Source organism: Aedes albopictus, chromosome 3 (genome assembly GCF_035046485.1).
Source record: "Aedes albopictus strain Foshan chromosome 3, AalbF5, whole genome shotgun sequence".
Lineage (NCBI taxonomy): Eukaryota > Metazoa > Arthropoda > Insecta > Diptera > Culicidae > Aedes > Aedes albopictus.
This window is the reverse complement of record NC_085138.1, coordinates 31,660,615-31,685,614: the sequence shown is the minus strand read 5'-3', so window position 1 is coordinate 31,685,614 and position 25,000 is coordinate 31,660,615. Positions and strand designations below refer to the sequence as shown.

At 38.9% G+C, this 25,000-nt stretch overlaps 2 protein-coding genes across 2 annotated transcripts in view; both read left to right on the top strand.

Moving 5' to 3' along the window:
* Positions 1 to 3,730, top strand: part of LOC134290167 (uncharacterized) — a gene marked incomplete at its 5' end in the record, with an annotated part of 62,906 nt that extends 59,176 nt beyond the window's left edge. The window contains one exon of the mRNA XM_062857224.1: positions 3,633 to 3,730. Coding sequence (XP_062713208.1) covers positions 3,633 to 3,730 — 98 coding nt within the window. The remainder of the gene's footprint in view (positions 1 to 3,632) is intronic.
* Positions 1 to 25,000, top strand: part of LOC115253707 (protein tweety-2) — a 155,126-nt gene that overhangs the window by 20,337 nt on the left and 109,789 nt on the right. The gene's annotated exons all lie outside the window — the stretch shown is intronic.

Genomic DNA, 25,000 nt, shown 5'->3' with positions numbered 1-25,000 from the left:
TTTTCTACAGGAATTTCTTCTGAAAGAATCTCCAAATTCTTGTGAAAAAATTGCTCTTGGAATTGCTTATTTTGAAGAAATCTTTGGACAAATTCCCGAAAAAACCTCTGGAAAAATTCATAGAAGAAGTTCTTGAAAATTTTTTGGAATAATTCCAGGAGAAATCCCAAAAGATAATTTCTAGATGAAATTCTGATAATTTTCCAGAAAGAAATCCTTCTGAAAACAACAGGAACGAATACAAGAACGTACTTCTGTAGCAATTATTGAAGGAATTTCCTTAAGAATCCTTGAAATAATCCCAGAATATTTTTTTTTTAATCTGTGCACTTGTTTCAAGATAAATCTTTTACAAATTTCTTTGGAAATTTTTGAATAAGACCCTCATGCCCTTAGCGAAAAATTGAAAAGAAAATTCCATTCATCGAAGAACAAACCTTGACGATACAATGCAATGGCTTCGGCCAGGTGTGTGTGGCAAAAGATGCACAAAAAATCTTCGGAAATTGTGTCACCATAAAAGGAGGAAGAGCTGCGGGAAAGATAATCGAAACATCGTTCTGTTGCTGCCGATATTTTCACTTTACGTACCTACATTGTTGAAGGAAAAGTAAAGCTTTGCATTTTACGATGTGTCATAGAATTTTATCGCTTCTTTTAGCGGATGCCCCGGAATGGTTCGTTATGGGAAAAGTTGTACAGTCATCTTTTTTACCCGGAACAGATTTTCTTCCAGTAGTGAATTTTTGGCAAGGTTTACCAGTAGTGAGGCCAAGAATTTGTTTTGATGGCATGCTGTAGAAAGTCACATCGACAATGGTGTGAAAATGAAGTTGGGAACGTACTCAGAGCACTGATTTTGGGCTTACTTTTGGTTAGATTGTGAGTTCTTCTGTACAGAAACGTTACATCAAGAATAAAAGATTGCGTTATTTTTCTTACTGACGCTGTTTCTCAATCACTTTCAGGAAACTAAATATTTGGAATAAGGAATAAGGAATAAGGAATAAGGAATAAGGAATAAGGAATAAGGAATAAGGAATAAGGAATAAGGAATAAGGAATAAGGAATAAGGAATAAGGAATAAGGAATAAGGAATAAGGAATAAGGAATAAGGAATAAGGAATAAGGAATAAGGAATAAGGAATAAGGAATAAGGAATAAGGAATAAGGAATAAGGAATAAGGAATAAGGAATAAGGAATAAGGAATAAGGAATAAGGAATAAGGAATAAGGAATAAGGAATAAGGAATAAGGAATAAGGAATAAGGAATAAGGAATAAGGAATAAGGAATAAGGAATAAGGAATAAGGAATAAGGAATAAGGAATAAGGAATAAGGAATAAGGAATAAGGAATAAGGAATAAGGAATAAGGAATAAGGAATAAGGAATAAGGAATAAGGAATAAGGAATAAGGAATAAGGAATAAGGAATAAGGAATAAGGAATAAGGAATAAGGAATAAGGAATAAGGAATAAGGAATAAGGAATAAGGAATAAGGAATAAGGAATAAGGAATAAGGAATAAGGAATAAGGAATAAGGAATAAGGAATAAGGAATAAGGAATAAGGAATAAGGAATAAGGAATAAGGAATAAGGAATAAGGAATAAGGAATAAGGAATAAGGAATAAGGAATAAGGAATAAGGAATAAGGAATAAGGAATAAGGAATAAGGAATAAGGAATAAGGAATAAGGAATAAGGAATAAGGAATAAGGAATAAGGAATAAGGAATAAGGAATAAGGAATAAGGAATAAGGAATAAGGAATAAGGAATAAGGAATAAGGAATAAGGAATAAGGAATAAGGAATAAGGAATAAGGAATAAGGAATAAGGAATAAGGAATAAGGAATAAGGAATAAGGAATAAGGAATAAGGAATAAGGAATAAGGAATAAGGAATAAGGAATAAGGAATAAGGAATAAGGAATAAGGAATAAGGAATAAGGAATAAGGAATAAGGAATAAGGAATAAGGAATAAGGAATAAGGAATAAGGAATAAGGAATAAGGAATAAGGAATAAGGAATAAGGAATAAGGAATAAGGAATAAGGAATAAGGAATAAGGAATAAGGAATAAGGAATAAGGAATAAGGAATAAGGAATAAGGAATAAGGAATAAGGAATAAGGAATAAGGAATAAGGAATAAGGAATAAGGAATAAGGAATAAGGAATAAGGAATAAGGAATAAGGAATAAGGAATAAGGAATAAGGAATAAGGAATAAGGAATAAGGAATAAGGAATAAGGAATAAGGAATAAGGAATAAGGAATAAGGAATAAGGAATAAGGAATAAGGAATAAGGAATAAGGAATAAGGAATAAGGAATAAGGAATAAGGAATAAGGAATAAGGAATAAGGAATAAGGAATAAGGAATAAGGAATAAGGAATAAGGAATAAGGAATAAGGAATAAGGAATAAGGAATAAGGAATAAGGAATAAGGAATAAGGAATAAGGAATAAGGAATAAGGAATAAGGAATAAGGAATAAGGAATAAGGAATAAGGAATAAGGAATAAGGAATAAGGAATAAGGAATAAGGAATAAGGAATAAGGAATAAGGAATAAGGAATAAGGAATAAGGAATAAGGAATAAGGAATAAGGAATAAGGAATAAGGAATAAGGAATAAGGAATAAGGAATAAGGAATAAGGAATAAGGAATAAGGAATAAGGAATAAGGAATAAGGAACAATGAATAAGGAATAAGGAATAAGGAATAAGGAATAAGGAATAAGGAACAATGAATAAGGAATAAGGAATAAGGAATAAGGAATAAGGAATAAGGAATAAGGAATAAGGAATAAGGAATAAGGAATAAGGAATAAGGAACAATGAATAAGGAATAAGGAATAAGGAATAAGGAATAAGGAATAAGGAATAAGGAATAAGGAATAAGGAATAAGGAATAAGGAATAAGGAATAAGGAATAAGGAATAAGGAATAAGGAATAAGGAATAAGGAATAAGGAATAAGGAATAAGGAATAAGGAATAAGGAATAAGGAATAAGGAATAAGGAATAAGGAATAAGGAATAAGGAATAAGGAATAAGGAATAAGGAATAAGGAATAAGGAATAAATTCAAAAATACAAGAATTTTTAATGCGCATAAGAAACCCAAAGGAGGTTAATTTTTTTCGAGCTATATTACAAAAATTGAAATCTGTCCGTCTTAAAACTTTTTTCATTTATATTGATTCTATTTCGACTTAAGACTATTTCGTTCGTACATCTAAGTCATGTGTAAATCTTCCACCACGGAATTCCACTTTCCTCGTTCTCTACACACACGGAAAGAGTAAACAAAAGAACTGATTTCAAAAGCCCTTTACCGTCTCGTCGCTTTTCCTGTCCTTCTCACGCCCTCCCCCCCCAACTTCCTCATCATTGTGTGTAAAAGATTATGATGATGGTCACACCTTTCTTCAGTATGGGACGTCCCGAAGGCGGAGTGCGCGCGCTTGTTCAATGAATCCATTTCCATAATAGCATTAACTTTTATGGGATGGAAGCGGTCGGCCCTGTGTCCGGTGGGAATGTGCGGTGCGGGGACGGAAATCGAATCCAAACTAATCCAACCATATTTTTCATGTCTGATGTTTTGTTTTCTCTTCTTTCCCTCCTTTCAGGTGAGTTTCTCGTTCCAACGGCAGCCGACAGCGATGATCACGGTCTTAAGGTTTGTCGGTATAACGACTACGGAGGCGAATTGGGTGCTTCCAGGTGATTTAATATGAACCGGTATTTCTACTTTACAATAGATGGAAATGGAGACAATACAGGAAAACAAGGGAATTTGTAGGATTATGAGTGGCTTTCTCTGGTTCGAGTGATCATGCCTGCTTTTTATGAAGGAATCTAGCCAAAGTTTTCAAAATGATCTATCTGATATTGAGAGATTCTGTCCTATATTGGAGCTTGGAACAGAATAAAACAAGCTGTTTTTCCTATTTCAGGAGAAGATATGGCTTTGCTTTAGAAAACGCTATTCTTACCGAAAATTACTCGTAGAATCAATCAAGAACTAAAATGATAAAAAGAACCCATTTCTTATTGATTCTATTTTCGTCCAAGAACCGAAAATGCGATAACGACCTGCGTGCGTTAGTGTTTTTATCATCAAACGAATCGTTTTATTGCTCAAACATGTATTCGATTACGGGCATTCGACCTGTCCTTTACCGCCAGCCAGACTGTCTCGTGGACCAATATAGGGCGAATGATGATGATAGGTCGTCATCGTCGGAGGTCGTTAAAATGCCATATCTACCTTTCTTCGGAAGAAGAAGAAGCGGGCCAACTCTAGTTAGGAGAAAGAGTCCACCACCGCACCGCGAGACATTACTCACAGCAGAGCAGCAGCGTGGTTCATAAATCTTGCAGCGCAATCTCCGCCGAACGCCCATCTGTTTTTCGCGCGGGCAACAACGGTGGAGGTCTGCTGACTGGCTGGGCTGTCATAACGAAGTGCCATTTGTTTTCCTATCTCCGAGGTGGAAGTCACCGATCCATCTCCATTCGACTGTCGTTGGTGGGGCAACTCCCGAGTGGATGGGAATGACAAATATCGGATCGAAAGGCTTCCATGTCGTGCTGTCTTTGGAGAATTCCTTCGGGAATTCTTCAAGGATTCCTCCAGGAATTCCTAGAATTTCTTAAGGAACTCTACAAGAATTCCTGGAGTATTTTTAGTTTATTGCGAGAATTTCTGAAGTTTTTTTTTTCAAGAATTCCTTAGTGAAAACTTAGGAGATTCGGGAAGAATTGTTCAAGAATTTCTGGAGGAATTATCTAAGATTTTCTGGGTAAATCCTCTAATATTTCCAGCTGGAATCCTCAAAAATTTACGGGAGAAAACCTCAAAGAATGCCAGGAAGAAATTTCCAAGAATTCCAGGAGGAAATCTCCAAGAATTCCTGGAGGAATTCTCCAAGTTTTTTGGAGAAAATCTCCAATAATTCTAGCTGAAACCCTCCAAAATTTCCGAGAGAAAACCGAAAAGAATTTCAGGAAGAAACCTACAAGAATTTCTGGAGGTGTTCTCCAAAAATTCCTGGAGAAATTCTCCAAGGATTCCTGGAGAAATTCTCCAAGAATTCCTGGAGGAATTCTCCACGAAATCCTGGAGGAATTCTCCAAGAATTCCTGAAGGAATTCTCCAAGAATTGCTGAAGGAATTCTCCAAGAATTCCTGAAGGAATTCTCCAAGAATTCCTGAAGGAATTCTCCAAGAATTCCTGAAGGAATTCTCCAAGAATTCCTGAAGGAATTCTCCAAGAATTCCTGAAGGAATTCTCCAAGAATTCCTGAAGGAATTCTCCAAGAATTCCTGGAGGAATTCTCCAAGAATTCCTGAAGGAATTCTCCAAGAATTCCTGAAGGAATTATCCAAGAATTCCTGAAGGAATTCTCCAAGAATTCCTGAAGGAATTCTCCAAGAATTCCTGAAGGAATTCTCCAAGAATTCCTGAAGGAATTCTCCAAGAATTCCTGAAGGAATTCTCCAAGAATTCCTGAAGGAATTCTCCAAGAATTCCTGAAGGAATTCTCCAAGAATTCCTGAAGGAATTCTCCAAGAATTCCTGAAGGAATTCTCCAAGAATTCCTGAAGGAATTCTCCAAGAATTCCTGAAGGAATTCTCCAAGAATTCCTGAAGGAATTCTCCAAGAATTCCTGAAGGAATTCTCCATGAATCCCTGTAGGAATTCTCCAAGAATTCCTGAAGAAATTCTCCAAGAATTCCTGAAGAAATTCTCCAAGAATCCCTGAAGGAATTCTCCAAGAATCCCTGAAGGAATTCTCCAAGAATTCCTGAAGGAATTCTCCAAGAATTCCTGAAGGAATTCTCCAAGAATTCCTGAAGGAATTCTCCAAGAATTCCTGAAGGAATTCTCCAAGAATTCCTGAAGGAATTCTCCAAGAATTCCTGAAGGAATTCTCCAAGAATTCCTGAAGGAATTCTCCAAGAATTCCTGAAGGAATTCTCCAAGAATTCCTGAAGGAATTCTCCAAGAATTCCTGAAGGAATTCTCCAAGAATTCCTGAAGGAATTCTCCAAGAATTCCTGAAGGAATTCTCCAAGAATTCCTGAAGGAATTCTCCAAGAATTCCTGAAGGAATTCTCCAAGAATTCCTGAAGGAATTCTCCAAGAATTCCTGAAGGAATTCTCCAAGAATTCCTGAAGGAATTCTCCAAGAATTCCTGAAGGAATTCTCCAAGAATTCCTGAAGGAATTCTCCAAGAATTCCTGGAGGAATTCTCCAAGAATTCCTGGAGTAAATCTTCTAGAATTCCTGGAGGAATTCTCCAAGTATTCCTGGAGCAATTCTCCTAGAATTCCTGGAGGAATTATCCAAGAATTCCTGGAGGAATTCTCCAAGAATTCCTGGAGGATTTCTTCAAGGATTCCTGGAAGAATTCTCCAATCCTAGTTTTCTGTAGGAATTTTTTAAGAATTTCTGGGGAAAATCTCCAAGATTTTCTGGAATAATTCTCCAATAACTCCAGCTGGAACCCTCCGAAAATTCTTAGAGAAAACCTGCAAGAAATCCAGGAAGAAACCTTCAAGAAATCCTGGAAGAACATTCCAAGAATTCCTGGAGAAACTCTCCAAGAATTACTGGAGGAACTTTCCAGAAATTCATGGAGGAATTTTTCAAGAATAACTAGGGTAATTCACCAAAATTCCTGGAGAAATTCACCAAAAAATGCTGGAGGAATTCTCCAACAATTCCCGGCGCAATTCTCCGAGAATTCCCGGCGGAATTCCCCAAGAATTCCTGGCAGAATTCTCCAAGAATTCCCGGCGGAATTCTCCAAGAATTCCCGCCGGGATTCTTTAAAAATGCCTGCCGGTATTCTCCAAGAATTTGCAGCGGCATTCTTCAAGAACTTCCAGCGGAATTCTCCAAGAATCCCCGGTGGAATTCTCCAAGATTTCCTGGAGGAATTCTCCAAGAATTTTCGTAGGAATTCTCCCAGAATTTCCGGAGGGATTCTTCATGACTTACTGGAGAAATTCTTTAGGAAATTCCTAAAGGAAATGTACCAGAATTCCCGGCAAAATTCTCCAAGAATTCCCAACAGAATTCTCCAAGAATTCAAGGTAGAATTCTCTTAGAAATCCCGGCGGAACTCTCCAAGAATTCTCGGCGGAATTCTCCAAGAACTCCCAGAGGAATTCTCCAAGAATCCCCGGAGAAATTCTCCAAGAATTCTCAGAGGAATTCTCCAAAAATTCCTGGAGGAATTCTTCGAGAATTCCTGGATGAATTCTCCGAGAACTCCTGGAGGAATTCTCCGAGAATTCCTAGAGGAATTCACCAAGAATTTCTGGAGGAATGCTTCAAGAATAACTGGAGGAACTCTCCGAGAACTCCTGGAGAAGTTCTTCAAGAGTATTTCCTCACGAATAACTGGAGAAATTCTTTGAGAAATTTCTGGAAGAATTGGCCAAGAATTCCTGGAGGAATTTTCTAAAAATTTCTCGAGGAATACTATGTGGAATTCTTCAACAATTCCTGATGGAATTCTCCAAGAATTCCTGAAGGAATTCTCCAAGAAAATCTAGTGGAATTCTCCAAGAATTTCTGCTGGAATTCAGCAAGAATTCGATAAGCAATTCTCCAAAATTTCGATGAGGAATTCTTCAAGAATTCCTGGAGGAATTCCCAAAGAAATCCTAGAGAAATTCTCAGAGCATTCCTAGAAGGGGTTACCAAGAATAACTAGAGGAACAATAAAAGAACTCCTGGAGAAACTCTCCAAGAATAACTGTAGAAACTTTGCAATAATTCTTGGAGGAATCCTCCATGAATTACTAGGGGAATTCCTCAAGAATCCTTGAAAGATTTATCCAAGAATTCCTGGAGGAATTCTCCAAGGGTTCTTGGAGAAATTCTTTAAGAAAACCTGGAGGAATTCTCCAAGAATTTCTGGATCATTTCTCCAAGAATTTATGGAGAAGGTTTGCGAAAACTCATCCAACAACATTATCTAAGAATTCCTGAAGATATTCTCAAAGAATTCTCTCAAAATTTCTGGAGGAATTCCTCCAGAATTCGTGGAGGAATGTCACACGAATTCTTTGAAGAATTCTTTAAGAATTCCTGAAAAAATACTCCAAGCTGGAATTCTTGAAGAATTCCTCCAGGAATTTCTCCAAAATTTCTGGAAGAATTTCGCCGGCAAGTCTTGAAAAATTCCTCCAGAAATTCTTGAAGAATTCCTCCGGAAATTCTTAAAGAATTCCTCTGGTAATCATTAAAGATTTACTCCGGAAATCCTTGAAGAATTATTTCAGGAGTAATTGGTGGAACGTTCAGAAAACTTCTTTGGGAATTTAAAAAAAAAATTGGAGAATTCCTCCTGGAATTCTTGGAGAATTCCTCCAGGAATTCTCGGAGAATTCTTCCAGGAATTCTTGGAGAATTCCTCCAGGAATGCTTGGAGAATTCCTCCAGGAATTCTTGGAGAATTCCTCCAGGAATTCTTGGAGAATTCCTCCAGGAATTCTTGGAGAATTTCTCCAGGAATTCTTGGAGATCTCTTCCAGGAATTCTTGGAGAATTCCTTCAGGAATTCTTGAAGAATTCCTCCAGGATTTTTGGAGAATTCCTCCAGGAATTCATGGTGAATTCCTCGAGGAATTCTTGGAGAATTCCTCCAGGAATTCTTGGAAAATTCCTCCAGGAATTCTTGGAGAATTCCTCCAGGAATTCTTGGAGAATTCCTCCAGGAATTCTTGGAGAATTCCTCCAGGAATTCTTGGAGAATTCCTCCAGGAATTCTTGGAGAATTCCTCCAGGAATTCTTGGAGAATTCCTCCAGGAATTCTTGGAGAATTCCTCCAGGAATTCTTGGAGAATTCCTCCAGGAATTCTTGGAGAATTCCTCCAGGAATTCTTGGAGAATTCCTCCAGGAATTCTTGGAGAATTCCTCCAGGAATTTTTGGAGAATTCCTCCAGGAATTCTTGGAGAATTCCTCCAGGAATTCTTGGAGAATTCCTCCAGGAATTCTTGGAGAATTCCTCCAGGAATTCTTGGAGAATTCCTCCAGGAATTCTTGGAGAATTCCTCCAGGAATTCTTGGAGAATTCCTCCAGGAACTCTTGGAGAATTCCTCCAGGAATTCTAGGAGAATTCCTCCAGGAATTCTAGGAGAATTCCTCCAGGAATTCTAGGAGAATTCCTCCAGGAATTCTAGAAGAATTCCTCCAGGAATTCTAGGAGAATTCCTCCAGGAATTCTAGGAGAATTCCTCCAGGAATTCTAGGAGAATTCCTCCAGGAATTCTAGGAGAATTCCTCCAGGAATTCTAGGAGAATTCCTCCAGGAATTCTAGGAGAATTCCTCCAGGAATTCTAGGAGAATTCCTCCAGGAATTCTAGGAGAATTCCTCCAGGAATTCTAGGAGAATTCCTCCAGGAATTCTAGGAGAATTCCTCCAGGAATTCTAGGAGAATTCCTCCAGGAATTCTAGGAGAATTCCTCCAGGAATTCTAGGAGAATTCCTCCAGGAATTCTAGGAGAATTCCTCCAGGAATTCTAGGAGAATTCCTCCAGAAATTCTTGGAGAATTCCTCCAGGAACTCTTGGAGAATTCCTCCAGGAATTCTTGGAGAATTCCTCCAGGAATTCTTGGAGAATTCCTCCAGGAATTCTTGAAAAATTCCTTCAGGAATTCTTGAAGAATTCCTCCAGGAATTCTTGGAGAATTCCTCCAGGAATTCTTGGCGAATTCCTCCAGGAATTCTTGGCGAATTCCTCCAGGAATTCTTGGCGAATTCCTCCAGGAATTCTTGGCGAATTCCTCCAGGAATTCTTGGCGAATTCCTCCAGGAATTCTTGGCGAATTCCTCCAGGAATTCTTGGCGAATTCCTCCAGGAATTCTTGGCGAATTCCTCCAGGAATTCTTGGCGAATTCCTCCAGGAATTCTTGGAGAATTCCTCCAGGAATTCTTGGAATATTCCTCCTGGAATTTTTGAAGAATTCCTCCAGGAATTCTTGGAGAATTCCTCCAGGAATTCTTGTTGAATTCCTCCAGGAATTCTTGTTGAATTCCTCTTAGAATTCTTGGAGAATTCCCATTGGAAATCTTGAAGAATTCCCCTTGGAGTTCTTAGAGAATTCCTCCAGTAATTCTTAGAGAATTCCTCCAGTAATTCTTGGAGAATTCCTCCTGAAATTCTTGGAGAATTCCTTCAGGAATTCTTGGAGAATTCCTCCAGAAATTCTTGGACAATTCGTCCAGGAAATCTTGGAGAAGTCCTCCAGGAATTCTTGAAGAATTCCTCCAGGAATTCTTGGAGAATTCCTCCAGGAATTCTTGGAGAATTCATCCAGGAATTCTTGGAGAATTCCTCCAGGAATTCTTGGAGAATTCCTCCAAGAATTCTTGGAGAATTCCTCCAAGAATTCTTGGAGAATTCCTCCAGGAATTCTTGGAGAATGCCTCCAGGACTTGGAGAATTCCTCCAGGAATTCTTGGAGAATTCCTCCAGGAATTCTTGGAGAATTCCTCCAGGAATTCTTGGCGAATTCCTCCAGGAATTCTTGGCGAATTCCTCCAGGAATTCTTGGCGAATTCCTCCAGGAATTCTTGGCGAATTCCTCCAGGAATTCTTGGAGAATTCCTCCAGGCATTCTTGGAGAATTCCTCCAGGAATTCTTGGAATATTCCTCCAGGAATTTTTGGAGAATTCCTCCAGGAATATTTGGAGAATTCCTCCAGGAATTCTTGTTGAATTCCTCCAGGAATTCTTGTTGAATTCCTCTTAGAATTCTTGGAGAATTCCCATTGGAAATCTTGGAGAATTCCCCTTGGAGTTCTTAGAGAATTCCTCCAGTAATTCGTGGAGAATTCCTCCTGAAATTCTTGGAGAATTCCTTCAGGAATTCTTGGAGAATTCCTCCAGGAATTCTTGGACAATTCGTCCAGGAAATCTTGGAGAAGTCCTCCAGGAATTCTTGAAGAATTCCTCCAGGAATTCTTGGAGAATTCCTCCAGGAATTCTTGGAGAATTCCTCCAGGAATTCTTGGAGAATTCCTCCAGGAATTCTTGGAGAATTCCTCCAAGATCTCTTGGAGAATTCCTCCAGGAATTCTTAGAGAATTCCTCCAGTAATTCTTGGAGAATTCCTCCTGAAATTCTTGGAGAATTCCTCCAGGAATTCTTGGACAATTCGTCCAGGAAATCTTGGAGAAGTCCTCCAGGAATTCTTGAAGAATTCCTCCAGGAATTCTTGGAGAATTCCTCCAGGAATTCTTGGAGAATTCATCCAGGAATTCTTGGAGAATTCCTCCAGGAATTCTTGGAGAATTCCTCCAGGAATTCTTGGAGAATTCCTCCAAGAATTCTTGGAGAATTCCTCCAGGAATTCTTGGAGAATTCCTCCAGGACTTGGAGAATTCCTCCAGGAATTCTTGGAGAATTCCTCCAGGAATTCTTGGAGAATTCCTCCAGGAATTCTTGGCGAATTCCTCCAGGAATTCTTGGCGAATTCCTCCAGGAATTCTTGGCGAATTCCTCCAGGAATTCTTGGCGAATTCCTCCAGGAATTCTTGGAGAATTCCTCCAGGCATTCTTGGAGAATTCCTCCAGGAATTCTTGGAATATTCCTCCAGGAATTTTTGGAGAATTCCTCCAGGAATATTTGGAGAATTCCTCCAGGAATTCTTGTTGAATTCCTCCAGGAATTCTTGTTGAATTCCTCTTAGAATTCTTGGAGAATTCCCATTGGAAATCTTGGAGAATTCCCCTTGGAGTTCTTAGAGAATTCCTCCAGTAATTCGTGGAGAATTCCTCCTGAAATTCTTGGAGAATTCCTTCAGGAATTCTTGGAGAATTCCTCCAGGAATTCTTGGACAATTCGTCCAGGAAATCTTGGAGAAGTCCTCCAGGAATTCTTGAAGAATTCCTCCAGGAATTCTTGGAGAATTCCTCCAGGAATTCTTGGAGAATTCCTCCAGGAATTCTTGGAGAATTCCTCCAGGAATTCTTGGAGAATTCCTCCAAGATCTCTTGGAGAATTCCTCCAGGAATTCTTAGAGAATTCCTCCAGTAATTCTTGGAGAATTCCTCCTGAAATTCTTGGAGAATTCCTTCAGGAATTCTTGGAAAATTCCTCCAGGTATGCTTGGAGAATTCCTCCAGAAATTCTTGGAGAATTCCTCCAGGAGTTCTTGGAGAATTCCTCCAGGAATTCTTGGAGAATTCCTCCAGGAATTCTTGGAGAATTCCTCCAGGAATTCTTGGAGAATCCCGTCAGGAATTATTGGAGAGTTCCTTCAGGAATTCTTGGAGAATTCCTCCAGGAATTCTTGGAGAATCATTCCAGAAACTCTTGGAGAATTCCTCCAGAAATTCTTGGAGAATTCCTCCAGGAATTCTTGGGGAATTCCTCCAGGAATTCTCGGAGATTTCCTTCAGAAGTTCTTGGAGAATTCCTCCAGGAATTCTTGGAGAATTCCTCCAGGAATTCTTGAAGAATTCCGCCAGGAATTCTTGGAGAATTCCTCCAGGAGTTCTTAAAGAGTTCTTGTTGAATTCCTGTAAAATTTTGCCAGGGATTCCTGGAGAATTCCTGCAGGAATTTTTGAAGAATTTCCGGAGGAATTTATGATTTTTTGGAATAGCTTATATTAAACATCTCTTGTAATTCCATTCCCCTCGGGTCGTTCCCATCTCAAGGAAGCAATTTAAAACAACGCGGAAACACCGGTACTTGCTTGTCCCATTTCTTCCCAATGACATATCGTTCCTCCGCGCTCCCTGAGGATCCATTTGCCATAATGTAGGCAAATATCCTCAATGAATAATAATGCAATTTTTTGTCGGAAGGACAGTGTGGGCCAATACGTTTGGAACTTTTTGGATTGTTCATGCTTTTGGCCGAACTTTTTCCATGGATTTTCCAAACATTCAAAGATTTTATTTTAAAAGTGTTTCTAAAATTTTTCCGTGAATTGCTCCAGGAAGTTTTTTGAATGCTTTTCTGCTATTCTGAGAATTTTTTCTAAAACTTTCTTAAAATCCTTTAATATTTTTTTATAACCGCCTTATTTTAGAATTTTAAGAATGTTTTTTTTTATCATTTGCTCTAGAAACCTCTTTTTTATAATTTCAAAAATTTCCAACTTTTACCTTTCTGAACATTAAAAAAAAGTATTAAGAATGGTTCTGTAAAAATTGGCAATATTTTTTTTCGACATTTTTTAATTTAAATTGGGATTTTTTTTTTTAATTATAGATTTTAGGAAAATTTTCATTTTAAGAAAACCTGGTCTCACACGCTCTTTCAGCTATATTTTTGAAGGTGAAGAGTTTTGGAAATTTAATTTTAAAAATGTGTTAAATAAATTGTAGAGGAAGAAAATATTTTTATTCAAGTTATATCCATTTCTATTCGTAAAAATTTCAGAAAGTTGAAGGCTTTGAAGTTTCAGTATTCATTGGCCCACACTGTTAAGAGAAGCAGAAAATCAGTAAAAGGATGCTTTCGTCCGGTGCGGAATTGACATCCTTTGCCATCAGCCATCGGGGTTTATTTGGAAGACACCCATAACGACTTCCGATCTGGTTTCCTCGGGAAAAAATATGTCCCATTTTGTCTATCTGTTCTCAACCAACCGAATCAGTCTCCGATTTTCTTATTTATGCAGGTGCCAACACGAACACCTTTCTCATTCTTTAGTTCTATTTTTACGGTGTAAAGGTGTGTTTCTGAATGGTATGAGGGTGTATTTCCGAGACTGCAACCAGTCAAATCGAAATGAGGTTATGAATCAGTTTCGAAATGGGTGAGCACAACGTTGGAAACCGAAACAGGAATCCTTAAATGCGAGAATTGTCTGTAACGAGTGGAGACAAGGACAACGGAAGTTGATGACAGATTGAGAGGTTAAACGATAAATTATCTATGGGACAAATGTCGAAAGGATGTAATAATATACTTCTTTTTATTCGTGTCTCACGACTGGATGTTTGGAACGGTCGAAAAAGATGACATCGAGAAGACATCAGATATAAGAGACAAATTGACAATTCAGAAACCTCGTATGACAATACACCGGTAGTAAAAATACCAAGTTCTAAAATGCAAGAAAACTGATTGAAAAGAACACTGTTGTACAAATGTAGTAGGGACTTTCTGAATTGATAAGTTGATAAGCTTTCTGAAATTTCGTCATTTTTTTTATTTATGACGTTTTGTCTTTCGTTGTTTTAAAACTCGACGTTTTTATTAATTACCTCAACTACCTTTCTTTGTCATTATTGATTTTTATATTATTTTTTAAATAATTTTATTTATTCTATAGTTTTGTTTGTGATCATTTGCAGTTGAATGTCCAACTTCCAAGTCTAACTTGTTGGGATAACAACAATCGAGCATCACCAACTGCGCAGCCAAGCATTCCGATGTATTGAGACAGCTGTCCAGTTTCATTCATGTTCAAACAGAAAAAAGATAGATTTGTTTATTAGGCATTTATTTCTACCACGCCTTAATGTCACTTTGCGGCTACCACCGCACCGGTAAGTAACAACTCAATGAAGCGAGTAAGAGCTTGAAAGGGACAACGGCTCAGCACCAATCGAGCTGAGTCACTTTTTCGCCGCTTAAGGCTCCTTTGTTCCCTGTAAGTAAGCGCAGGGGCGTTGATACGATACGATACGAGCGAATGATCGCATTAATGATTCATCAAGACGCGATGATGGCATTTCAATGATCTAACGATGTGAATATGAAGTGATTTTGTTTTGGGTTGATGAAAGATCAACGTCAGGGCGAAACTGGAAGCATTTCCTCGTTTCATGATTTTTTTTATTAAATAACATGGCTTGTTTTTTATAACAGGATTCTGCAAAAATCCTCCTCAGGACTCTGGAACAATCCTCTTCAGAATTCTGAATGAATCCTCCTTAGAATTCTAAAAGAATGTTCCTAAGAATTCTGGAAGAATTATCCTTAAGATTCCGAAAGAATTGTCTTTGAGATTCTGGAGGAATCCTTCTCAGGATTCTGGAAAAAAAATCCTCTTCAGCATTCTGGAAGAACCCTCCTCAGGATTCTGGAAAAATCCTCCTCAGGATTCTGGGAGAATCCTCTTCAACATTCTGGGAGAATCCTCCTCAGGGTTCTGGGAGAATCCTTTCAGGATTCTGGGAAAATCCTCTTCAGGATTCTGGGAGAATCCTCTTCAGGATTCTGAGAGAATCCTCTTCAGGATTCTGAGAGAATCTTCTTCAGGATTCTGGGAAAATCCTCTTCAGGATTCTGGGAGAATCCTCTTCAGGATTCTGAGAGAATCCTCTTCAGCATTCTGAGAGAATCTTCTTCAGGATTCTGAGAGAATCTTCTTCAGGATTCTGAGAGAAAACTCTTCAGGATTCTGAGAGAATCCTCTTCAGGATTCTGAGAGAAAACTCTTCAGGATTCTGAGAGAATCCTCTTCAGGATTCTGAGAGAATCCTCTTCAGGATTCTGAAAGAATCCTCCTTAGGATTCTGAAAAAATCCTTCTCAGGATTCTGAAAGAATCCTTCTCAGGATTCTGAAAGAATCCTTCTCAGGGTTCTGAAAGAATCCTTCTCAGGATTCTGAAAGAATCCTTCTCAGGGTTCTGAAAGAATCCTTCTCAGGATTCTGAAAGAATCCTTCTCAGGATTCTGAAAGAATCCTTCTCAGGATTCTGAAAGAATCCTGTAGTAATCTGATGAAGCAAATGCAAGAGCAAATGCTACTTTTATAATTTACGACGCCTTCCGGCAAGCGTCTGTGCGTACCAAAATTAGACCATTGACTGACATTAATCTTGAAATGAACTTCCCCGCCTGCTTATATGCTGTTATCATATTATTACCTGTAGACCTTGTTCAGGGCCCATATAGCCGAGGCGGTAAACGCACGGGTATTCAGCATGACCATGCTGAGGGTGACGGGTTCGATTCCCAGTCGGTCCAGGATCTTTTCGTAAAGGAAATTTCCTTGACTTCCTTGGGCATAGAGTATCTTCGTGCCTGCCACACGATATACACATGCAAAATGGTCATTGGCAGAGGAAGCTCTCAGTAAATAACTGTGGAAGTGCTCATAGAACACTAAGCTGAGAAGCAGGCTTTGTCCCAGTAAGGACGTTACGCCAAGAAGAAGAAGAAGAATCTTGTTCATCTCCTTACAAATCCTTCTCAGGATTCTGAAAGAATCCTTCTCAGGATTCTGAAAGAATCCTTCTCAGGATTCTGAAAGAATCCTTCTCAGGATTCTGAAAGAATCCTTCTCAGGATTCTGAAAGAATCCTTCTCAGGATTCTGAAAGAATCCTTCTCAGGATTCTGAAAGAATCCTTCTCAGGATTCTGAAAGAATCCTTCTCAGGATTCTGAAAGAATCTTTCTCAGGATTCTGAAAGAATCATTCTCAGAATTCTGAAAGTATCCTTCTCAGGATTCTGAAAGTATCCTTCTCAGGATTCTGAAAGAATCCTTCTCAGGATTCTGAAAGAATCCTTCTCAGGATTCTGAAAGAATCCTTCTCAGGATTCTGAAAGAATCCTTCTCAGGATTCTGAAAGAATCCTTCTCAGGATTCTGAAAGAATCCTTCTCAGGATTCTGAAAGAATCCTTCTCAGGATTCTGAAAGAATCCTTCTCAGGATTCTGAAAGAATCCTTCTCAGGATTCTGAAAGAATCCTTCTCAGGATTCTGAAAGAATCCTTCTCAGGATTCTGAAAGAATCCTTCTCAGGATTCTGAAAGAATCCTTCTCAGGATTCTGAAAGAATCCTTCTCAAGATTCTGAAAGAATCCTTCTCAGGATTCTTAAAGAATCCTTCTCAGGATTCTGAAAGAATCCTTCTCAGGATTCTGAAAGAATCCTTCTCAGGATTCTGAAAGAATCCTTCTCAGGATTCTGAAAGAATCCTTCTCAGGATTCTGAAAGAATCCTTCTCAGGATTCTGAAAGAATCCTTCTCAGGATTCTGAAAGAATCCTTCTCAGGATTCTGAAAGAATCCTTCTCAGGATTCTGAAAGAATCCTTCTCAGGATTCTGAAAGAATCCTTCTCAGGATTCTGAAAGAATCCTTCTCAGGATTCTGAAAGAATCCTTCTCAGGATTCTGAAAGAATTCTTCTCAGGATTCTGAAAGAATCCTTCTCAGGATTCTGAAAGAATCCTTCTCAGGATTCTGAAAGAATCCTTCTCAGGATTCTGAAAGAATCCTTCTCAGGATTCTGAAAGAATCCTTCACAGGATTCTGAAAGAATCCTTCTCAGGATTCTGAAAGAATCCTTCTCAGGATTCTGAAAGAATCCTTCTCAGGATTCTGAAAGAATCCGTCTCAGGATTCTGAAAGAATCCGTCTCAGGATTCTGAAAGAATCCTTCTCAAGATTCTGAAAGAATCCTTCTCAAGATTCTGAAAGAATCCTTCTCAAGATTCTGAAAGAATCCTTCTCAGGATTCTGAAAGAATCCTTCTCAGGATTCTGAAAGAATCCTTCTCAGGATTCTGAAAGAATCCTTCTCAGGATTCTGAAAGAATCCTTCTCAGGAAAGAATCCTCCTCAGGATTCTGAAAGAATCCTCCTCAGGATTCTGAAAGAATCCTCCTCAGGATTCTGAAAGAATCCTCCTCAGGATTCTGAAAGAATCCTCCTCAGGATTCTGAAAGAATCCTCCTCAGGATTCTGAAAGAATCCTCCTCAGGATTCTGAAAGAATCCTCCTCAGGATTCTGAAAGAATCCTCCTCAGGATTCTGAAAGAATTCTCCTCAGGATTCTGTAAGAATCCTCTTCAGGATTCTGAAAGAATCCTCTTCAGGATTCTGAAAGAATCCTCCTCGAGATTCTGAAAGAATCCTCCTCCGGATTCTGAAAGAATCCTCCTCAGGATTCTGAAAGAATTCTCCTCAGGATTCTGAAAGAATCCTCTTCAGGATTCTGAAAGAATCCTCTTCAGGATTCTGAAAGAATCCTCTTCAGGATTCTGAAAGAATCCTCTTCAGGATTCTGAAAGAATCCTCCTCGAGATTCTGAAAGAATCCTCCTCCGGATTCTGAAAGAATCCTCCTCAGGATTCTGAAAGAATCCTCCTCAGGATTCTGAAAGAATTCTCCTCAGGATTCTGAAAGAATCCTCTTCAGGATTCTGAAAGAATCCTCTTCAGGATTCTGAAAGAATCCTCTTCAGGATTCTGAAAGAATCCTCCTCGAGATTCTGAAAGAATCCTCCTCTGGATTCTGAAAGAATCCTCCTCAGGATTCTGAAAGAATCCTTCTCAGGATTCTGAAAGAATCCTTCTCAGGATTCTGAAAGAATCCTTCTCAGGATTCTGAAAGAATCCTTCTCAGGATTCTGAAAGAATCCTTCTCAGGATTCTGAAAGAATCCTTCTCAGGATTCTGAAAGAATCCTTCTCAGGATTCTGAAAGAATCCTTCTCAGGATTCTGAAAGAATCCTTCTCAGGATTCTGAAAGAATCCTTCTCAGGATTCTGAAAGAATCCTTCTCAGGATTCTGAAAGAATCCTTCTCAGGATTCTGAAAGAATCCTTCTCAGGATTCTGAAAGAATCCTTCTCAGGATTCTGAAAGAATCCTTCTCAGGATTCTGAAAGAATCCTTCTCAGGATTCTGAAAGAATCCTTCTCAGGATTCTGAAAGAATCCTTCTCAGGATTCTGAAAGAATCCTTCTCAGGATTCTGAAAGAATCCTTCTCAGGATTCTGAAAGAATCCTTCTCAGGATTCTGAAAGAATCCTTCTTAGGATTCTGGAAGAATCCTCCTCAGGATTCTGGAATAATCCTCCTCAGGATTCTGGAAGAATCCTCCTCAGGATTCTGGAAGAATCCTCCTCAGGATTCTGGAAGAATCCTCCTCAGGATTCTGGAAGAATCCTCCTCAGGATTCTGGAAGAATCCTCCTCAGGATTCTGGAAGAATCCTCCTCAGGATTCTGAAAGAATCCTCCTCAGGATTCGGAAAGAATTCTCCTCAGAATTCGGAAAGAATCCTCCTCAGGATTCTGAAAGGATCCCCTCTTCAGGATTCTGAAAGAATCCTCCTCAGGATTCTGGAAGAATCCTCCTCAGGATTCTGAAAGAATCCTCCTCAGGATTCTAAAGGAATCCTCCTCAAAATTCTGATAGATTTTTCTTCAGGATTCTGGATGAATCCTCCACTGGATTCTTTGAGAATCGTTTTCAGAATTCTAGGAGAAATCTTTTCAGGATTCTGGGAGAATCGTTTAAGGATTCTGAAATCCTTTTCCTTATCTTATTCTTAAAAACTGGTTCGCATATCTGCCATCTATACTACTATCGACCCACTCACTACTGAGCTGAACCGCATCGAGAAACGCCCAAACAAATAGCACTTTAATAACCTACTTTTTTCGGCTTCAAAACACCAATTTGTCACGCAGCACGCTATATCGCAGGATGATACCTACTACGTATACCTACCTACTTTTGTAGGTATACTTCAAGACGACTATTTTCTTCATTCGACCGGCATCGGAACAGAACAACATGCACTCCATCTTATGTAGACGTGTCCATATTTTGACTTCCCCGCATTGGACTCTCCCAAGCCCCCATCGCTTCCTTCGGATGAAAGTGTTTTCAAAACAGAACGCAAAAAATCTTTCACTTTGAGGTAAAGGGGAAACGGAAGTTAAATGCGTCACTGGGTAGACCTCGCTAAGTGTCGATAACGTTATACTTGAGAGATTCTTACTCAGTTACATAGGGTTTGAGTACCTTCCTTCAGACCATGTCTCTTTGTTCACCCTATTCCTAAAACTGATGATTTAAGCTCGGATTGTTTGCGTTCTTTTTATTAACATGCGCCCACTCTTGAAAAAATAAAAACATACATAATGAAAAAAAAAATTTTTTTGTTATTTCTATCATTGGAGTACCAAAATTCATAACACAATTTGCAATATTTTTTTCTGCATCAATAACAGAACTTGATACAATTTTGTTATTTTAAAATTAAAAACTGAATTTATTGGTTACCTTGCTAGGATTTCAAAAACATTGGTTACTTGTTTGGTTATCAAGGTTTATAATGTTTAATGGAAACTCTTGTCACAAAAAATCATTGTAACAAAATAACACAACCTGTTATAATTTTGTTATTTTTTCTGATCAAGTGATTATTTCAGTTTTATTTTTAGGTAATTTGTGTAATGTGGGTTTTCTTTAAGGTTTATAAATAAATAACAAAACAAATAAACAAACTTGGGCCTACAAATCTCTATAAAAGAGAAATACGAAATTGTAGTACTTATAATATTTAAGTTAACCTCGATCTCCCCCCATCAAATCGTTATCGTTGTCATCTTGCTACAAAATAAAAAAAGGCATCCCGTGACTTGAACTGCGGCCATCCTTCCCCTTCGTTGACCTGTGCTAGGAAGGGCCGTCGCCCTTTCTTCCACCGAAAGGAACAGGACCGGCGTATGGTGGCGAGCACTACCGGAATGGGCGGGTGTGCGTTATAAATGAACTTTTCTGTGACATTTTGGCACCGAGGCAGCAGAAACAGCAGCATCAGCAGCAGTATGGGAAGATGAGATCTATTTTGGGCACAACACCGCACCGACGACATTAAATTTTCTTGTGCGACTCTCACTCGACTCTCGACTCTCTCTGTGGGGAATCACTCGATTGAGATGGAATTTATATACGTTCGTCGCGGTTGTCTCTTTCGGCGGGTTTTCGTGGAATGTGACGCAGTTTATTATGTTGACTTGCCGGAAGTTTCTAACTAGACGGGTCGTAATGAGAACGGCTTTGGTATTTAAAGTTGATGATTGCGTGGGGGATGCGTCTTTAGTGGATGTAGTATCCGGAACCACTTTTTCATTCAGTTTACTGAAATTTCACTTACGATTTTACTTTTTTTCCCCGAAATTTAAAAAGCATCCAAGTGCCATGAATTTCGTCTAAAGAATGAGGAGTCCTTAGCATCTTCATTCCTTTCCCACCGACTAATCAGCCTATCTCTCCCCATTCTTACAATCACATCATTTTTTTCAGTAAATGAATACCATAACCCAGAATTCAGCTTCTGTCTACATTATTCTCATCCGGTCAAGGTAAATTTTTGAGAGAAACCTGATGTGCACAAGAGAGATAATATTTTGATTCACAACAGTTCCAGCTGGGTTGTCCCATCGTAGGGTGACGAGCTTAGACGGAGTGACAGTAACTTTCTTAGCAACGTCACTCCCAACGTTCTTACGTCACATCTGTACCACGTAAAATACGCAGCAGCGGCTGACGAGATGTCACCGTTCTATGCTTTTAATTTGTTATTCAATGACGCTGCACAGTAGGCCTGGCCGCTTCAATATTCGCAATGCATTATTGATGAACTGCAAGCATTGATACTGACAAGACAAATGATAGAAGTAGTCGATTCTTGACTAGGCAAAACCGCCAGCTGGATTTCATGTAGGAGTTTTTGCGTTAATTTTTGCAAAACCTTCTCCATGAGCTCTTTAAATTTTCCATCATTTTTTTTAAATCCTAGATATTTTTTTAAAATGCCCACGAAAGCTCTTCTTGCAGTCTCCTAAGATATTAATCAAAAAATAACTTTGGGACTTCTTCCGAGAATTCTTCCAAAACTTTTCAAGTAGTTCCGTCATAATTTTCTCTGAGATTTTTTTTTACAGAAGCTCCTAGATAAATATTTCCGCCGATTGTTTTTTTTTTTCAAAAGTTTTTTTCCGGAAATGATTCTTGAAGTTTATCTGGGATTTCCTTCAAAAAATCTCCAGGATTTATTTGATACATTGCACAGGGGATTATTCAAATACCCTTTTGAATATTTTTCAAAAAGTTCTTCTGGGACTACTTTTACGAATTAGCCTTCTAAGGACCGTTTCAGTAATAATTTCTCTCAGAACCCTAGATTTTCTATATTGGTTGCACCGTTTAGAATTTTGATTCAAGAAATGAAATCAAGAATTATCACCGATTATTCAAGAGTTCTTGCAGACCTCCTTCCGGTATTTTTTCCATAAGTTCCTCGTGGAATGCTCCACCAGAAATTCTTCTAACAGCTTCTTCTCTTCCAGCAGTTTATCCTTGTATACAGAAAAACTTGTAGTTAGAAGACACAGAATGTTGCTAATTGACAAATTGAGGGATGAATTTTTGAAAAAAATCGCGTTCTGGTGGGATTCGAACCCACGACCCCGTATTCGCTAGACCGGTGCTTTAACCAACTAAGCCACAGAACAGGTGATAATTCTGCGGAATAGAAAGCCAAACTGAACCCGAGCCCTCACCATGAACATTCACTTTTTCAAGAACCATCTCTCTTTCGGCTTAGATGTCAATCCACAACACAGCCTCGTTTGTGCCCAACAACTACAAGTGAAAGCGTATTATTTTTATTCCGCAGAATTATCACCTGTTCTGTGGCTTAGTTGGTTAAAGCACCGGTCTAGCGAATACGGGGTCGTGGGTTCGAATCCCACCAGAACGCGATTTTTTTCAAAAATTCATCCCTCAATTTGTCAATTAGCAACATTCTGTGTCTTCTAACTACAAGTTTTTCTGTATGTTTATGACATACCAGCAAATCTGGTAAATGCCAGTAAAGGGCAACATATATCAGTGTTATCCTTGTATGCTTTCAGATTTTGCCCTGGCAATTTTTCAAGATTTTTCCAGAATTTTCTATTAATTTCATTTTTTTTCTTTCAAATGTTCCTTCGGAAAATCTTATAATTGTACATGCAGGAATTCTGCTGAAAGTGCTCCCGGAATTCAAGGATTGTTTATCTCAATTCTTCGGAAATTATTTCTTTTGGGATTCGTCCAGAAGTTCTTCCGAAAATTTTCCAAAGTTTCTAAAAAAAATTGTACTACAGGAAGTTTTGAGTATTTTTCCAGAAATTCCTCTGTAAATCTTCAAAGCGCTGCTCTGGGGATTCTTTCAGTTGTTGATCTAGAATATTTTTCGGAAGTTTCTCTTCGTATTCTTCCAAAAGTTTAACTAAGATTCAATCAGGAGCTACTTCCCGGATTCTTAAAAAAATATCTGTATTAACGAGATTTTTAGCCCTAGTCTAGTTCATCTCGGAAACCACACTTTACTTTCCTTCCAACAGAAGAACTCACATTTTGTGAGTTTGCCGGGAGTGGGAATCGATCTCAGGTTCTCGATGGATAGTCATGTGCTTTAACCATCACACTCGATCAGCTCCACAATTCTTAAAATGGTTTTAATGGCATTTTCAAAAAAAATCTTCTGGGTTTTCTCAAGGAATGTCTTGAGGAGTTCCTTCTGGTATTTCTGCAGCAATGTTTTCAATATTCTCAGCAGTGATCCCGCAGGGGTTCCTTCTTTTAGTGATCCCACAGGGGTTCCTTCTGGAATTTAACCTCGACTTCATTCTTGGATTCCTCCAAAAGCTTCTGCCAAAGTATATTCACAATCGTCTTCGGGGTTTCTCCAGGATTTCCTACTGGAAAATCATCTGCGCTACCAACAGTTATCGATAGTGTAAACACATTTATTATTTAACGTCTCTTCTGGCAATTCAGAAACAAAATATGCAGCATGTTCTTCATTCTTAGATCATTTTCAACTTTCTGGCTGTTTTTCTCATATGTTTTTTTTTTTATCAAAACCAAAGATCTTCCTATTATATTTGAGCGTCTAAACGAACGAACAGTTATATTCGTCCCATTCTCGCACAAAAACTCCTCTCATTTACAATCTCAGAACCCTCAGATACGAAAAAATACACGTGAACAAAGAAACAAAGGCCCAGTTCGCCATAGTCGAATGATGTACTCCAGCGCTGTTGGAAAGGACTTTCCTCTAGCTGGGGAACAGTTCATTCTCTGGGCAGAGCGGCAGAAGTGCCTCTCGAGGGCTTCTCATGCTGGATTTCGTATTTTTCAATTCCTTGCTCGGTGACTGACTGCCGCAGTTTCCATTAAGGCGAAACTGGAAGCATTTCCTCATTTTTTGGTTTTTGATATTCTATTAAATATCGAAGCAATATTTTCAAAATCGGTTTTCGTGCACATGTAGAGCATGGATCAAGGTATCTTCTGATTTTATTTTTTTTTTTTGTGGTGGATAAAGTTTTCCATTTTTGCAGAAACCATTTTTTGTGAAATTATATTCAAAAATGATTTCTGCAAAAACGAAAATCATTTTCCACCACGAAAAAAAATCAGGAGATACCTTGATCAATACTCTACATGTGCACGCAAACCGATTTTGAAAATATTGCTACGTTATTTTATAAAAAATCAAAAACCTAAAAGTGAGGAAATGGATCCAGTTTCGCCTTAACCGTCCGACCGACCGTCGAAATGCTGGTCGACGAGATGGAAGTGACGTGCACTTGTTCAAATGTGTAATCGTAGTTGTACCCGGGATGATGATGGAGCACAAGCAATGCCAGAAATGGGGTCACCACCGTCCAAATCGCAGAACAGAGAGCCGCATACATTTCCTCGTTTCATTTCAAACGGGTTTCAAACTGTTGCAACTTTCATGCAACAATGTTCAAAAAACTCGACCACCACCGCATCCACGCCACATCCACAATCATTACGGTTGTTGAGAAAAATTACCGCCACCGGGGTTGTTCCCTTGCCGGAAGCACGTACCTCCCGGAAAATATGAGCTTTCTGAGCAGCCATGCAATGCGGGTTGCATACATTACATGCCCGTCTTTTGGATTTACACGCAAACAAAGCCGCCGCGCCGCCTGCTTGCACCAGCCAGCCTTCGTACATAACGGAACGCCACTCATTTGTTCCGGGGGCAGGGCACACCGCAGTAACTCATACACTCACCCACACTACTGCACCCAGTTGGCGCTGGCGCTGGGTGACATTCCGCAGACGGTATAAATTAAGGCGTTTCTGTTTTCTGTTCAGTGGTTGACAGCGACGCGACACGACACGGGGTGGGATCCAGCTGGGAGGAGAGGCAAACAATCGCGTGCGG